At 45.4% G+C, this 17,990-nt stretch overlaps 1 protein-coding gene across 1 annotated transcript in view; it reads right to left on the bottom strand.

The window, feature by feature from the left end:
• LOC105694410 (dachshund homolog 2) overlaps positions 1–17,990 on the bottom strand; it is a 150,827-nt gene that overhangs the window by 61,462 nt on the left and 71,375 nt on the right. The window contains exon 7 of the mRNA XM_023431732.1: positions 4,114–4,197. Coding sequence (XP_023287500.1) covers positions 4,114–4,197 — 84 coding nt within the window. The remainder of the gene's footprint in view (positions 1–4,113; positions 4,198–17,990) is intronic.

Raw genomic sequence — 17,990 nt, 5'->3', positions numbered from 1 at the left:
CAAAAATTAGTTGATAAATAAGAAAGTTTCGAGACCTAGCAAACCTGCGAAGGTATTTATAAATCTAGGAAAAATATATATATATATATATATTCTTTTAAATCATTTGGAAAACAATTCCATACCATTCTGCCTCATGGCGTGCCCTTAGAAGCCTAAAGGAATGACGAAAGAACACTATAAGAAATTTCACATTACTTCTTTTTAATCGTTTCAGAACCCCTTCAATGCTCGACCGTGCATGGGGATGAAATCGTTGAAGATAAATCATCAATTAATTATAACGAGGATATTTTTGAACTAGCGGCGGCGTAATAATTTTTTTAACAAAATTCAAATGATTCCTAGATATCGGGAGAATATTTCTGGAGTTTTCCTTTGCTTGGAAGAAGTACTTCCCGATCAATGTCCCTCGACATTGCAGCCAAAGATAGAACGAACTTCGCAGAACCATATCAGAAGGCAGAGAAAGACGGTAACGGATAGGGGTGGCCATTTTCTAATATTTGCTCGATATGCCCAGGCCAGGGGAGTGCGGGGCACGCCTAGGTGACTGTCCCTCACATTCATGTATTGACACGGAGCCGGTTGACTAATGGACCGCTGTTGTCCCAGGTTCGAGTTACCATGGGGGTTCGTCAACCCACCCCGAGACGTCCATCCCTTCGGAAGGTCTTGGACCAAATCGGAGGCGCTTCCGCGACATTATTAAGGTGATATGAAAGGTCATGCTATATATNTTTATATATGCATGCAATTGATTCGAATCATTTAAGAGACACGTGATTATGGAAGCCCTAAGGAAAAACGCGATGCTCGTGAAATCTCATTTGTCAAAGAAAATTTTCTTTTATTTGGCCAAGACTTGAACCAAAAACACATTTTTTTGGGGAAAAATGAAATTTCACGAGCATCGCCTTCTTCCTTAGGGCCTCCGTGATCACGTGTTAATGTTTGAAATTACTCAGTGCACTCAGTTTGGAGGAAAGTGGAAGAGTGGTGGTTTGGAGGATTCTTTTTTTCTATGAAAACTTGGTGTTTCATTAAGGAAAACCAAAAATGTTATAAGACGAAAAAAGTGATTTTTCAGTAAAACCAGTGCCATTTTGGTAAAAATCGGAATTTCGAAGAATCCTACGTTCATTCAGCAGTCTTTCACGTGTAGAATGAAAGTAAATTTTAAAGCCGATCGGTAAAATACTTTCTGAGATATCGTGGTCATCGCAGAAAAAAAACCTTTTCGGAGAATTGTTGTACCTCGTCAATTTTTTTAATACATCTTGACAAAAGAAAAATGATGTATTAAGTTCAATAATTGTACTATGAAATCACGCACGGTTTTCGATAAAAAAAAAAACGGATTTTAGTTATGAAAAAGAATTCCTGAATTTTGCCTATCACAACTGCATGTAACCCCTTATGTAAAAGTCCTTTCGATATTACCCACTTATCTGTTTTAGACGAGTAAACTCATCATGAAATCCCGCTTTTCAAAGAGGTCGCAACAGCTACCTGGTTAAAAGTAAAAGGATTTCAAAAAGATACGATAATGTCATGACAAAAGGAAAACCACTGAGCCATGGGAGAATAATCGCCGTAAAATTGGAAACTCCTTACACCCCTTTAGAGGAAGAGTCTTTCTCATCTTGAAGTTCCAAAAAATCCTGAATAGATATGTGGAGAAATATTAACGATTAGGCAAACCTTATCTCATCTTATCAGGGGAAGTTTGGCAAATCTGATTCAGGGAGGGGGCGTTTGTGGGGGTCCGAAGGTGCTTCTGCAGGGTGGGCGGAAGTGGGTGGGAAAGCAAGGACGCAAGTCATCAATCCCGGATCGGCACGTCCGTCGTCGATCCGTCCTTCCACCCCCGACGGGGGCGATTCGCCCCCTCCGTGCAGTTATCTGACACGTATTGTCGACGACCATATTTTACCCGCGTATATTACGCCCGCGCTGAATCCGTAATGCGACCGAGTCGATATTTGGTGTCGCGATGACGCGGGGTTGGACATCCGACACCCCGCCTGGGGGATGTTCCCATAGGATCTTCCGATTTTAGGCCGAGCTAGTTTGCTCTCACCGAAAAAAGTCTCTCTCTCTCACTTTCCTCCGATAAATCCTCCGCAAACATTTCGCCGTACACCTTCGAAAGTACGTAGTCTATACGTCACCGACGTCCGTCGATTCTTCCGCATTTTCCCCCTAGCCTAGGGATATTGCCACTTCTTATGTATGCTATCAATACTAAAAATCGATAAAAGTTTACTCATTTGCATCTGAGGCCATGACACGTATCAGATAAATGATTTTAAATGGCAAGTCGTCGAGGGACAAAGAACTATAACTACGGTCAAAGTGATCACCTCGTAATGGCGAAGAAATAATTCCACTGCAGCGACGAGGACGAGCAGGGAACGTGATAATGGTTGCACGTTGATAAGCTGCGATATATGCTGTTTCCATCTCGTGATCGCCATGGGACGATTGAACAACAAAATGGCAGTCATCGATTCCACCTTTTCATGAAAAATATGCTGACATGTTCGTTTCTTTTCATCATCTCATCAGGTTTAATGTACTAATTCATATTAGTTTGTTTTTTTGCGAATGTATGAACAAGCACCGAACTTAATTAAGTTTCATCCACACTTTTTAAGCTAGATGGTTAATAAAATTATTGTGTATTAAAATCCTGGTATATTGTACCGGAACAGATCGTCCCATATGTTTCATGAATTCATTACTATTATCTTTCAACGGTATGGTTTCAATTAATGAAAAAGAATGGAATAAACTTTCTCTTCTTGCAATATTTATACCTGAAATAAACAGCCACGTAGCACGGTGGGTTTTTCACGTCGGAATGAAACAAATGCCTTTCAATGTAACATAAGCATTTGTCTGCGAACGTAAATTTCATATGCAAAAGGAAATTTCATGGGTGTCAGGACCTTCCATAGGGCCTCCATACCCACGTGGTAAAATCTAAAAAAATTCAATACCCCCGAACAAAAGTTTCATAAAGGATAGACCCCCCAGCTACCTCCCAGTTAAAAAGAAATTATTAGCGTTTATGACGTCGTTACGGACTTTCAACGTAACATAATAATAATTACCTTTCAATGTAACATAAGCATTTGTCTGCGAACGTATTTTCAAATTTCATATGCAAAAGGAAATTTCATGGGTGTCAGGACCTTCCATAGGGCCTCCATACCCACGTGGTAAAATTTCAAAAAATCCTATACCCCCGAACAAAAGTTTCATAAAGGATAGACCCCCCAGCTACCTCCCAGTTAAAAAGAAATTATTAGCGTTTATGACGTCGTTACGGAAGCGTGCTTGCTAGGTAGAAGAGGAATCCGTGAAGACCTGCGACGACCATTAGGCCTTTCCAGGGTTCGCAGGTCCAGGAAGGGTAGTTTTCCATGGGTCGTCAAATTGCCAAGACTTTTTCCCGCGTTTCCCCTCCGCGGGTTCCATCATTTTCCCCGGGCACCAAGTACAAGTGATTCGTCTTCCTTCGGAAGGCTCGATGCGCACTTAGAGGCTTATGGACGGGTGCTTAGACCGGATCGTCGCCGAGTCCTGAGCAAGGACCATCCTCGAGGCGAGGAGACAACGGTTCCATTACTCGGCTGACGTCCGATGCAAACTCGGCTGAGTGATCACGGCCTTTGGCAGGATCCGCTGGTTTCTACCATTACTCGAAAGGGGGTTGGGGGGGTGGCGGTGGGGGTGTAGAGGTGGCGGAGGTGCCGGAGGGGGCGCATCCCAAGACGGAATAATAGGATACGCAGGATCCTCCTGTCCGTAGGACGAGACTTTATAGCGCGGTGCGTGTCTCTACAGCTTCTTGATTTATTACCGAGTTAACCCTCGGTTCGGAACCCGCTCGAGACGTTCGATATACGTCTACCGATTATTATATCGCGATTCGACGTGGCTCGAGACGGGACGGCATTAAGGGGGAGACAATCGGGAGACGTCCATCGGCCATTATTCGGTACATGGTGTACACGGTGTACACGGGATGCACCCGATGCACACGGGCTACTCGATGCACCCCGCGAAGGAAGCCCGGGATCGGGTAAGGAGATTGTCACTTACCTCGCAACTTCTGCTCGTCCTGCAGCTGCCTCTCCAGGCTGTCCTTCACCTCCCGCTCCCGCAGGACGTTCATCTTCAGTTCGGCTGCAACAGGGAAAGGGGATTTATATAGCTGGTCGCAAAACTGCCGCCGAGTTTCCTTATCTCGATATTCCACGGACAAGAAAGAGATTTGCATTCTTAACAAAGGACTGTTGTCGATGGCGTTGCTTTTTCTCCAGAAATCAGTCCGCCAATGGCAAAAGGGCTTGCAATTGCGTGAACGTTTATGGTAAGCTTTCGAAAACTTCCTTTAGGATTTTCAACTCATTTTTACTAAATTAGCATGGAAATTTCAGCCAACTGATAAAAATTAGTATTGCTATTACTACTCGACGAAATGGCGGCATGCAATTTTTTTTATCCCTGGTAAAGTATATTGCTAAAATTATGTCATTACTATAATTTACAGAATAAATGCTCTTCCTGTTGTCCATGCAGCAAGAAGGTTTTCGCAAAAGATTTCGCTGTTTCATTTCTAATTATTTCACATTCGCTGACCAAGTATAATTTATTATCACGATTGTAAATTATTTCCCTTCGTATGGTATTCGTTAGTCGAGCAATGAACATTTAACCCTTATAGTAAGAAGCTTACTTTCAAGACGCGTTTCTTTCATTTGAAATCCTTCTTCTGAAAATTTCATTTAAAATTTCATTTCGTTTGAAGTTTGAAAGTATACTTCAATTTTAACGTATATTTTCTAGTATGTAAAAAAAATTGTTATATAATTTATTGAAAAAGAAGAAAAAAAAAATGTGGGAAACCCAAAGTCTCCGGTATTTTTAAGGTTAACGGATCCATCTTATCCGATCCAGATTTGAACGAGGTCTGAAGAGTAAGTCCTTTGTTAACAACTATCCAAAGGGGATTTGAGACTTCTCGAGGTGCAACCCTTACATTTAGGGTAGTAATATTTTGCTCATGTGTGAGTGCCCCAGAGTAGTCAGTTGGTTCCATTCCGCGGGAAGGACTTTATATCGTACCAACGGACACGAGGGACAATCGTCCCAATCGAGTCCAGGGTAACCAGTGCGTTATAACGGAATCTGGCTAAGACTCCCTCGACGGCTCTCTGGCAGACCCCTTAATTTGAGAAGAGGAGCCCCCAAGAGTCGGGGGTCGAGGAGGAGGCCTAGGTGGAGGTGGCCCAGGTGGAGGTGGGCCAGGGGGCGGATGGGAATATCGCACGGTTCGCTGGGTCCGTGATTAAATCCAACGGCGATGGGCAGAGTGCGCATAGTTACCTCTAATAGAATTATATTAAGACACGGAGAACGAGAGGGAATAAGGGGGAGAGAAGGAGAGAGCTACCTAACTCGTCCCTTACACCCCCACGTGGTCGTCGCTCGCGGAACGCCCTCCACCCTAGGGAGGTAACTCTCGCTAAATTAGCCATTTCGAATCACGGCGACGAGGGTCGTTAGAAACCGACGAGGAACGAGAGACTAAGATCCAGGGACTCGCAAGTGACTTCTCCTGGAGGCGCCCTTGACCCTCCACTTTCCGGCCACCCTGGGACTTGATTTCCCTCGGCGGTACCGGAGGACCTTCACCGGAGGGTGAAGCCACTTGCAGGATTAATAACTCCATTTTTTTATGTCCTTCAGATGAAATCCCTTCTTGTCCTCTGGAGCCTTGGAACTTCCTATCATTGCTAAACCATCAGCTGACGAAGATTCGACAGGAATCGATGTTCGGGATCCTCCTCCAAAAATTTGTGGAACTTCTTTTGAGATCTTCGAGACTTGACAGTTGGGCAAGAACGAAGTTCTGTCAAGGTGTGATGGTAACCTCGCCTTCAAGGTTTCTTCCAATGATTTGAGGAGGGATTAACGTTGAAGATTTCAGGAAGTCATCGCTCGGCTTCTTAGGAGATTCTTCGTTTGGGGACGTTCTGGCAATGTGAAGCGATTGCTTTCTCAAGTGGAATGCCTGCAAGGAACCGCGCGGAAGGACCGCGCGGATCGACTGCGTTTTGGGAGGCCACTTCCGGAAATTAGAGCGGAGGCCCTCGGCGCGGAGAATTCTCTCCCTCTTTTCGCAATTCCGCCGGCAATTTGGGAACGTTTGCGAGTCCATTAACGACCGGCTAACTCTTCACGAGCGGCCGCCACGAAGATTCAATTTGAATGCTAACCAGAGCAGTAGGAAGTACGGGCTCGCGCTCGCTCTCTCGCACGCGGAATATCCTGTTATTGCCAATTTCAGAGCCAGTTTCTGCCCACTTTGCGATCGTTTAGATTATCATCTCTTGCGCACCGGCCCCTCCTTAGTCGGATCGTCCTCGAGGATCATTAAAATCCATTAAGGGACGTCATCAACGGTATCGGGGACGATCGCGCCGCCCGTTCCTCTTCCGAGACCTCGGAATTGCCAAACTCCGCCATATTGAAAAGTCCTGATTAGTCGTTTCCGAAAGAACATGGCGGAACTCGAAACGCAAAACCAACCCTCTTCGCATTTAGAGACCTGCCTTTCCACCTCTTCAAGAAAGAACAAATATCCCTACCCAAAGTTCATCAAGATCCTTTGTTCTCCATTTTTCGTTCTTCATCCTCCTCGTCCATTAACTAATGCCGCGGTGGAAAATACAGAGAAACAGTTAAATATGAAGGATCTATGAGGTAATACCACGAGAAGAGCTAATGTATGCATTTCTTATCGAGGGTCACCACCATGGTGATGGTCACATCCCAAGCGGCTGGCCTCATGCACTTGATGGTTTAGGTATCCAGTTCCTTCGTCCTTATTACCGTCTATATACCCAGATTGCAATTTTTGCTCGTAATAGGTATCACCCTTTTTTCGCACAAGTGCCATGAAGATGTTCTCAAAGATAGGGGGTGTCTTCGGGGTCTAGCTAGATCGCTCGCTGCAAATGGCCTCCCCTTCCTTCCGAGGTAAATTCACGCTTTATGGCGCGAGACGCAAGAGGAGGCTAATTGAAATAAGAATAACGCCGAGTACAGGAGACCGAGGGCTCCCGGCCATAACTGTGCATCACTTAAGAATTAGACATGGCCGTTTCCACCCCCAAGGCGCGGCCCATTAAGCCTGGCGCATTTCTTCGCCGATATTAATCCCTGCAAGTTTAATGTTTACGAGGCCGCAGCCTAATTTCAATAGGCCCGGTCTAGGGGGAGATTGGACTCTTTTTGCCGAAGTTCGACTCGCAGAAAGTCGATCGATCATCCCCGCGAGCGGGGACTCCCCGACATTGGGGAGGGAAATAAAGGGAAACCAGGAGCGAGCTCCGAGGAAATTTCTGAGAAGACCTAGAAATTATAGAGCCGACCTGATGCGAAGTAGGAGTTTCTTCATTCCGCGTGAAAATTGAAAAGAAATTCGTCTCCTTTTATTACTTATAAGGTATGACACTAATAAGGGGTGGTTCAGATTATACGTTCTTTCTGGACATGGGGTGGTTCCCCCATATGACTGGAAACTTTCAGCTATTGAGGAGGGACTTCCTAAAACGGATTCGAGATTATGGGACTGATTTCGACGAGGAACTGGATTTAGTTGGCCTTCAGTGCCATATGAAAAAATGTTCCTTTTCAATTGATTAACTGATAGAGATGAGATATACTTTTCATAGGATCGTTACTTTTCGCCCCTGGTACAATTCCTGGCAAGATTGGAAATTTAGCACTTTCCGCGAAGTGATTTTTAAAAGACAAGATTATGATGGTAATTTACAATTTTTACGTCAGTTTTCAATTTACGATATAGTCATCCCTTTTCATCCGGCGCGGTACTCGAAGACGTGCCAAATTTTCACAACCCACCAGGACATTTATGAAAACAGCTTAAGGTTACAAGTTAATCCGACGAGAAACTAAATTTAGGAGGTTCAACACTAAAATTGCTGAGTTTTCATCCGTTGTCATTGAACAATAACGATAAGCAACGCTCCCGATCCACTTTTTCATGCCTAAGGTAGTTCTCGGCAAGATTGAGAATTTTCCCCTTTTAGAGGTAACTTTTGAAAGAAACAATCTTTCCGCGTGGAACTGTGAAAATCCTGTTATATTCCGTCAGTTTTCGCTTTACGGTGATAACGATAACGAGAGATAGCCTCGACCGGATAGTTGCTTTTTGCACCTGGAGCGGTTCCCGCAGGAGGGGGTCGTAGGAAACGAGGAAGGTTCCCTTAAACGCAGAGGGAGGATCCGTGCAACCCCCAAAGGAGGCAGGATTTCGTCGCGGGAAATAATTACCTAGGATCACCATGGACCCATGGGGGGTGTCGCGTGGGTAGCGCGCGTCCTACTACGCGAGATGCAAATAAGGGAAATAGGTATCAGGCCGAGCGTGGCAATCCCCTAGGCACTAAATTATAAAATAATCCCCTCCGGTTAATTCCTATCCGCGGTTTATTACCGCGCCTGATCCGCGCGGTAAAGACGGAATTCATAAAATCGGCACCGATTCCGTAGCCGCCCCCCGGCGCCAGAAAGCGCCCCCGAGGCGCGGCCTCGCAGCACCCAGGACGAACACGAAAACCGCATTATACTATTCAAATGGATCGAGAAGTTGACACTGTTGTTTCTGAGGGTGGCCTCGGGGTAGACGGGAGTACCTTAGAGCCCGATACGTGCGCACGCGTTGCGTACACGCCCGCTGGGCGCGTTCAAGGAACGACCAAATAGTGGAACTTGCGCGTTCCGGGGACCGTCCGATAGCTACGACTCTGGCTCTCGGAACCTCCACCCTCGACTCCGCAAATTTCGCATCTTCCAACCTTGGGAGGTTGAAATGAAATTTGACAATGAACATTGGATGACACGTCGAGGCCAAAACCCACTGGTACCGAAAATCCACGTCAAAGGACGAGGTATGAAAATGTTGGACCTGAGGTTAGGGCGATGTTAAAGTGGCGTCGAAGAAGTCTCCTTTATGAAACTTTTCCTCGAAATGGGTGTGCCGAATCGTTTGAAACGTTGCTACGGGAAAGTTTCATGAACGATTGACCCTCCGGATGCCACTTTCATATTCCCTTAAGTTAGAGGATGGAATACGGAAATGATTGTCGGGAAATATAGATTAACTTCAAACTCCAAGTTGCAACGTAATCTAAGGAACATCTGATGGGCGTCACTTAAATTTCCCAGATATGAGATTATCAAAGCTGATGGGAAGTTTCTTTGCCATTTAGAACTTGTTCATTTGAATTTTCCTAATCTCCAGGAAGGTCAAGGAAGGAAGGGGGGTTCGCGGATCGAAGGGTCCGGGTCTTGATAAATCTGGCGATCCTAATCCTGGCTGATCCTAACGTCGGAGTATTTACCGAGGCCTGAGGACCGAGTTTGGGGGATATTATTGTTTCTGCCCCTGCATATTATAGTCGAGTAACGATTAAGCGTGGCAGGAAGTTTGTCCTATACGGCGGCCTCGGGGGTCGAGATTGAATTGTCGTAGTCGATTAAATCGCCGCCCTTAAGTTTCTCGGCCGGGAATGGTCGTTCCTGGTCGGGTCCTGATCAGACCTCGAAGTCGATCCTGATTCAGTTCCCTGGAGTCCTGGGAGAGAGAAGTCGATGTCGATGTCGACGTTGATTGCTTCTTTGGTAATTAACCCGCGACACCGTCGATAATTCCGCGACGGTTCCGCCGCGGGCAGCTCGCCGTTTAACGCGCGAATCTCGAGACTCGGTACGAGGACGAAGCCAATAGTTATCCTTGGTGGATTAGGACCCTCTATTGAGGGTCCTCCCTGCCAGGATTTAAGACGGACTTAGCCCTTGTTCCGGTTGCTGACCACTTTGCCTCCCATTAACCATTAACGGATCTAACGGAAATAGGATTAGATTCGTTGCAAACCTCCCAACTACTGTTCGAACCTACTACCACCATCGGTCGGTGTCGTTAATCCGACTGATTTTCCTCTTCTAAAAAACGACCCGAGTTCTTTACGAAAATTATTTTGCCTCCCATTAACCATTAACGGATCTAACGGAAATAGGATTAGATTCGTTGCAAACCTCGCAACTACTGTTCGAACCTACTACAACTATTGGTCGGTGTCGTTAATCCGACTGTTTTTCCTCTTTTAAAAAACGACCCGAGTTCTAACTTTACGGAAATTATTTTGCCTCCCATTAACCATTAACGGATCTAACGGAAATAGGATTAGATTCGTTGGAAACCTCCCAACTACTGTTCGAACCTACTACCACCATCGGTCGGTGTCGTTAATCCGACTGATTTTCCTCTTTTAAAAAACGACCCGAGTTCTAACTTTACGGAAATTATTTTGCCTCCCATTAATTATTAACGGATTTAACGAAAATAGGATTAGATTTGTTGCCTAGCTCAAACCCGCACTGGTCGAGCCCACCAAAACCATAAATCTATTCTACCATTATCCCCATATCAAGAAGTAGTTCGAGTTCAAACTCTTACTCTTTGCATATCATTAACCAATAACGGCTCTAACAAAAATGGAATTAGATTCGTTACCTCGAACGCCGTTCATTCCACTATGTTTCCCCTTCTAAAAAATATGACCCGAGTCCAGATTCTTACTCCGTGCAATACATAAGGTACATAATAATGCAGATTGAAGGCACGATATAATTACAACTCGCATTTATCAATTTCTGATCGGGGACGACGGCCGAGTGATTAAGTAACCGTAATGGATGGTCAGTGTTTCCGTCGGGACCTGTTGAGGGCCAAACGAAAAGGAGGAATTTCCTCGGTTTTTCAGAATCAGTCCGAGATTGCATATTTTTTATCTTACTCCGGACTCGGGAAGGTACCTGGTGTTCTCGTAACGAGGCCGGGCTTTTAACCGATAACGTAATTAAGAGTGCAGTAAAACGTAGGTGCACCATCTGGCGTGCATTCGAACGATGCATGGAGCGAACGTGCGTCGCGACGCGTGTCCGGGCACCTGTATCTCCCTAGTGTCAAAGTACAATACCGATAAAGTCAGTGTTATGCAAATACGCGTCTACGAGCCGCCATATTGTATACTATGTACAAACGCGTTGCACCTTCCTGCCATATAGCGCTTTCTAAAAATATTCCGAATAAAATAAACGAACCATTCTAATCACGCAGAAGGAACCGTAAATACATATATTATACATTATAGTTGCCCCTGAGGACATTTTTCGACACTACGCACATATATACAATGTCGTATTCAGAGATAGCGGCGGTCAAAGTGTATATACCGGCGCCATTTTTGTACCTTGATAAAATATGTGCTAAAAGGGACAAAGGTTGTGAAATTGTGTTTTCCATTAATGTTTTTAAGGGCATAAAAATTTGTCTTATCCTACCACTCGTTAATAATCAAGAGATTTGCTTATAAGAACCGTCCTACAATTTACTTACATAAACTATGATTTGTATAAATGAAATTACAATTAAGAGGATGGATTAAATTAGTTAACATCGAAAGGTTATTTGCAAAGTTTATTCGGCTGAAAAAGTCGGGACATGATAGACATAACATGAGGTCTGCCCATTTTCCTCCTTACATCTTGAGCTTCATCCGCGCATCAACCTTCTCCATCCCTTTCTTCTTAAATCCGTGATTACCATCCATCCAAACTAAAACGATAATTATACGATGGGATTTCTATGACGTGTATTTACCCAATTACGAATAAGGAGAGGTTATGTTAAAGGTTACGTAGCATTGGAAAATACCGATATTTAATCGAGGAGTTGGCAGATAGAAGGCACGTGAGATCGTCGGTCCTTCGTAGATCCGCGAGTTTCGCGAGTGGCATAATGGCTGCCGTGAGCCGAGGCCGTAACGATTCGAGCACGCCCTGAGATCCTGACCGGATATCCCGATATAATCGGCCGATTAGTCTCGCCGAGTAGCACCTGCGTCGCGTCTGGATATTCCGAGTTAATCGGGAGCAAGTGCGGCGCGATGCGCGCCCCGTATATGTCCGGTAAATCCTGAATCGCGATTGCTGAACTTTCCGGTGGTCGCGACGATTCGAACGACGCTCGGGAAAACTTTGCGCAACGTCCGGGCAGGTTCGGGCAGGTCCGCCGGCGCTCGGCCGCGGTCGGCCGCGCTCGGCGGCGCTCGGCCCCCCGGGCTGCAGTGCACCGCCGGTCGGGGAAACGAGAGGCGACGCGCGAGTGAGAGTGACGGGGCGTCCGGAAAACCGCGGGAAAGAGAGAGAAGAGGTTACGAGAGATACGGCCGAGAGCGTTTTCGCGTTCCCCGATAGCCCGCGAGAAAGACCCTCCGCGTATCTGGGGAAGTTATTGCTTCGCTCCGCGGACGGGCCGGTCGGAAGACTCCGTTACAAACGCTGCGATTTCCTGGCGGCAAGCTCTTTTCGAACCGGCGGGTTTTCGAGGACCTGCAAATATTTCTCCGTCTTACGTAATTATTCGCGTAATCGGCCCTCGGTAAAGCGGCGCACGACTTCCACCTACGCATCCTTCATCGCAATCGCGCAAAGGACCCGTAAGTTCTGTTTACTCCTTGGACAAGCGTTAATACCATGTTTGTTTTTCAGAACATCAAGATATACATGGATGGCGATGTTTCCTGCATTTTTGTGAAATGTCCGGGTGCAATTAGTGATAGGTACAGGCGTTCCTCAATTTACGCCGAGTATTCCGATTCGTTCTAGGCGAATAAAAATCGCGTAAATAAAATATGCCGGTATAGAGGAAGAAATATTGGAGATATAAGCTAGAACATATAGGTTTTAGAATTACATATTTATTTCAAGTATCTTATTAGAATAGAAATAATTAAAACAAATAACCGCGTAAATTGAGGGAGTGGTGTACATTTATATACATAGCATTTATAATTGCACGTGTTAAAAGAAAGAAGAACGAGAAGTACCCGTCTCCTTCACCACCCGTGAAGAGGATCTCCGCCTGCCATGGTTGTTCATTTACGACGTGTCGACGTTACTACCACACCTTGTACCTTTAAATAAGCTTTATTTGTCATTATAATTTGTATCTCAAATGAAATGATTAAGTCGGTTGCGAGTGTTAATATTTTCCCTCCATCTCATCGCGGCAAGAAGTTACACTTCTCGCCACCTAGAGTTACGAGGGCCCGCGCGTGTCGGGCTCGTTTTTTACCCGCGACTTGTTGACGTTAACGTCAGATTTTTTACACTCCCGAGAGATCCTCGAATCGCGGTCGTTATTAGGAGCGTGCATCGTCCTTGTGCGTGCGCGTTCGCGAAATTATTTATGTGCGTCCGCCCGGCGCGTGCATTGCGTGCACCGGAAACGGCACTCGCAGTTGTAAAATCGCCTGACGAAACCGGCCGGTTCCTGGCCGGTTCCTGGCTGGTTCCTGGCCGGTTCTTCGCCGGTTTCTCGCGGCAGCTGGCCTTCCGCGGCGTTTCCGCCGCGGCCCCTCGTGTCACTCGTGGCCCGTAATTAACAATCATTTTTAATGAATTCCCCGGGCTATCTCCATCTTTACAGCGCGTCGCTGCAGCGCGACTCGTTCACGCTAAATTACAGTTGTTCGCAAGCATTACGGACGTCGTCATTATCGCTGTCAAGTCGACGCGTTGGGATGGTGCCGAGAGCCCCGAAGCCGAAATGAATATTCTTCTGCATTTCGTCGACGATGTGGCGAAATGAGAAACCGTTTGTTTGCACGCATTTATCTCACAGAAATTAGCAGGTTTTAACAGTTACTTCTATCCCGGGCGTTATCAAAAATCATTCCTTAGGAACCCACCTAGACATCAGCACGTTCATCTCGCGAAAAGCCTCCTTAAATTGTCTTTCTTAATCGTTATCAGGAGATATCTCAACGCGATCCGCAACAAGTATCGCACCAGTTTCCCACGACAATTCGCAAGGGCAGCTATAATTATTCTTATAAGACCGTAATTCAATTGACTGAACTAATTATCCGGTAAACAGTTCTCGATGAAATCTCGTTAACACCGTCCTGCTTTATTTTTATTATGGTTATTATCGGCTTATTATCCTTTCAGACGCCAGAGATGTCATCTTTCCGTTATCAATTGAAGCGAGGCGAAACTAATTGCGCTTTAAGGTAAGTTTATTTCCTAAAGGAAGTTGTTACGGTACGATCCGAGGATTCAATTTTCGCCTTTTTGGATTCCTGGCTGATTCACGATCGGCGATCGCAGCTGATCAATCTTCGATCGGCGATCGACTGGGTCGTGCCTCCTCCTCGGTTTCTTCGCCTCGTTCCCCGTTCGCTCTTTCTTTCCGCGGGCCTGCCGATCGTAAATAACCACCCGGTATAATAAGACATCAACGAATGGCTCTGCACCTACGCGCCGATACAATCTTTATGGACATGACAGTCGGAAGTTGTATATTTTTTAACTCGAGCCAGCCAGCCTGACCAGTCCGGCCAGCTCCGAAAAACCGAGCCGATTTTTCCCATCCCCAGGGTCGCTGCAGCTAGTTGCATCCCGGTGCATCCTGCTGCAGCTTGCTACATTTTGCTGTAGTATGCTGTAATTAACCAAATTCCGCGACAGCATGCCGTACCCTGAGGCAATTTGTTGCAGGGTTCAATAGATCGTAGCAAGTTGCAGCGTGCTGCAGCAGTATGCAGCCACAATTGCAGCGCACTGCATCAGGATGCGATATATGTAGCAAATTGCAATATGCAACCACAATTGCATTGCGCTGCATCAGGTTGCGCTAGATTGTAGCAAGTTGCGACGTATTTCAGTAGTATGTAGCTACAATTGCAGCGCGATGCATCAGAATGCGATAGATTGTAGCAAGTTAAGACGTACTTCAGTAGTACGCAGCCACAATTGCAGCGCACTGCATCAGGATGCGATATATGTAGCAAATTGCAGTATGCAACCACAATTGCATTGCGCTGCATCAGGTTGCGATAGATTGTAACAAGTTGCAGCGTACTCCAGCAGTATGCAACCACAATCGCGTCGCGATGCATCAGGTTGAGATACATTGTAACAAGTTGCAGTGTGCTCCAGCAGTATGCAACCACAATCGCATCGCGGTGCATTAGGTTGCGATGCATTGTAACAAGTTGCAGCGTGCTCCAGCCACAATCGCATCGCGGTGCATCAGGTTGCGATACATTGTAACAAGTTGCAGCGTGCTCCAGTAGTATGCAACCACAATCGCATTGCGGTGCATCAGGTTGCGATGGATTGTAGCAAGTCGCAGCGTACTCCAGCAGGATGCAACCACAATCGCATCGCGGTGCACCAGGTTGCGATAGATTGTGACAAGTTGCAGCGTTCTCCAGCAGTACGCAACCACAATCACGTCGCGGTGCATCAGGTTGCGATACATTCTAGCAAGTTGCAGCGTGCTCCAGCCACAATCGCATCGCGGTGCACCAGGATGCGATTGTAGACCGCTGCAACTCGGTGCAGCCTGCTGCAACCCACTGCAACGCTAAACTCGAAACGACCTCGCGTCGCCCACGCACCGGGCGGAAATAATTGCTCGTCCTCTCCTCGTCGCCCTGGCGGGATTACCTCGAACGTCTAATTAGCGAGGCGCGGCCGATCGAAAAGCGACGCGACGACTTTTACGACTCTTCTCTCTGTATAAGTACTTTGTTCGTACTTCGTGGTATAACCTCGTTATGTACTCCTACTTCGCCCTTCTCTCCCCTGTCTCATTGACTGGACGCTGCGCCTCTCGTCCCTCTGGTGGGGCGCGCTCAAACGACGACCTCGTAATGGCCCGGCGAAAAATAACCGTGTTAACGGCTTCGAATGTTCCCCGACCCGGCGAGGCATTATCATGTGAACGGACAATATGTATAAACGATGTAAAAAAAAATTTCGAAAGTTAAAGTGCGAAGTGAAAATGCAAAGCGCTTCAAGGAACGGTACGGTATACATTTATACATATATAATATGTATCATATACTTATACATATATGGGGCTAGGAATAAAAAGATGGAGCATAAAGTGAGATTTTAGACGGGGGACTTCAATTCGACGTATAAGCCAGCGCAGCAGCCATCTTAGAGTCGGCAACAAAGAGTAGTAACTAGCCAGCAACAAAGATAGCCGTCATTTGTTGGATACATGCAAAATGGCGGCCGATCGTCGTGCAGCACAAAATGTCACGCTGTTTTATAAAACTTCAATATTTTCTTTAACAGTGTACCGTGTATTTCAAAATTTTCCTATATGTGTAAAGCAGGGAAGGACGTCAGCAACAAAGATGGCCGTCATTTGTTGGAGACATGCAAAATAGCGACCGATCGTCATGCAGCACAAAATGTCGCGCTGTTTTATAAAATTCAATATTTTCTTTAACAGTGTATCGTGTATTTCGAAATTTTCCTATATGTGTAAAGCAGGCAAGGCCGTCAGCAACAAAGATAGCCGTCATTTGTTGGATATATGCAAAATGGCGACCGATCGTCATGCAGCACAAAATGTCGCGCTGTTTTATAAAATTCAATATTTTCTTTAACAGTGTACCGTGTATTTCGAAATTTTCCTATATATTTAAAGCAGGGAAGGACGTCCGCAACAAAGGTGGCTATCATTTGTTGGATATATGCAAAATGGCGACCGATCGTCATGCAACACAAAATATCGCGCTGTTTTATAAAATTCAATATTTTCTTTAAAAGTGTACCGTGTATTTCGAAATTTTCCTATATATTTAAAGCAGACAAGGACGTCCGCAACAAAGGTGGCCGTCATTTGTTGGATACATGCAAAATGGCGGCCGATCGTCGTGCAGCACAAAATGTCGCGTTGTAAACCGGCGATGAAACTTGCTGTAGCCCTCGCCGGTGTTTATCGAGATATAAATATGTTTCTTTTCTCGCTTTTCAGCGCTGTTAGCTCTATCACGCTATCATTAGTGCTTCAGGCTTCGCTTTGGGGGTGAACGAAACGGGTGAACACGTTTATGCCGACGGCGAACCGGTGGTTCCATATCGCGGGATCGAATGATAAGAAGGACGAACCACGAATCGATGATCTCGAGAGTCATCGATAACTTGATTCCGTAGCCATTCGACTCTTGTAATGGCAGATCGATAGCTGACAATTCCCCCCTCGAATTTTACAACTTCTAATCTTTCCCAAAGAAGACGACGGAGAGATAAGGGACTCGCCTTGAGTATTACGATCGGATCGGTGGACGTCAATTTTGTCCCATTTTCTGGTACTCCTTTCTTTCCTTACTCTCGACATTTTACTTTTTATTTCAGATCAAGTCCAAGCCACTACGCATCCTTAACTCCTGTAATTTTGCTGAGGCTCGTTCCGCGTCTTGCTTCTACGTCAAGAAAGTCTCGTTAACGGGCAAAAAGGCAGAAAACGTGGCATTTCAGAGGAGCCGAAGAAAGGGTAACGGAAGAGAGAAGAGACTCTACTTCTCATTCTTCTGCACGTACTCGTATTCATTATGCTCGGTAATAAGCAACGCATTACCCGGGTACTCATTTCGTTACCCCTAAATCTCAAAAACGAGATATTTCCACGATTAGAAAAAATGTCCTTTACTGTATCAAGAAACATTTTCTGAGACCCCAGTAGCACGAAATATTTGCCTAAGATTCTCTACATACTCAACGAATATCGTATGTTTTATAAATATTTGCCAGACATTTGAAATATCTCCAAGACATTTACTTGATAACATTATTTTTATAATATTTCTATAATATTAGCTCCACGTGTTTTCGTCATAGTATTTTTTTTACAGATATACAAAACATTTCGATTCATTTTAATACAAGTATTATTTAAATATTATCTGCCGAATACATTATAAACGTTTTAAAAATATTTATAATCAAAATCACACGTTTCTCTCCCATAATGAAATAGCGGGACGAAAATTTCTCGTCTCCTTTGATACCGAATA

The sequence above is a fragment of the Orussus abietinus genome, unplaced genomic scaffold (assembly GCF_000612105.2).
Source record: "Orussus abietinus isolate OABI.00-Male unplaced genomic scaffold, Oabi_2.0 scaffold165, whole genome shotgun sequence".
Lineage (NCBI taxonomy): Eukaryota > Metazoa > Arthropoda > Insecta > Hymenoptera > Orussidae > Orussus > Orussus abietinus.
The sequence above is the reverse complement of the archived record's forward strand: the minus strand, read 5'-3'. Positions and strand labels throughout refer to the sequence as shown.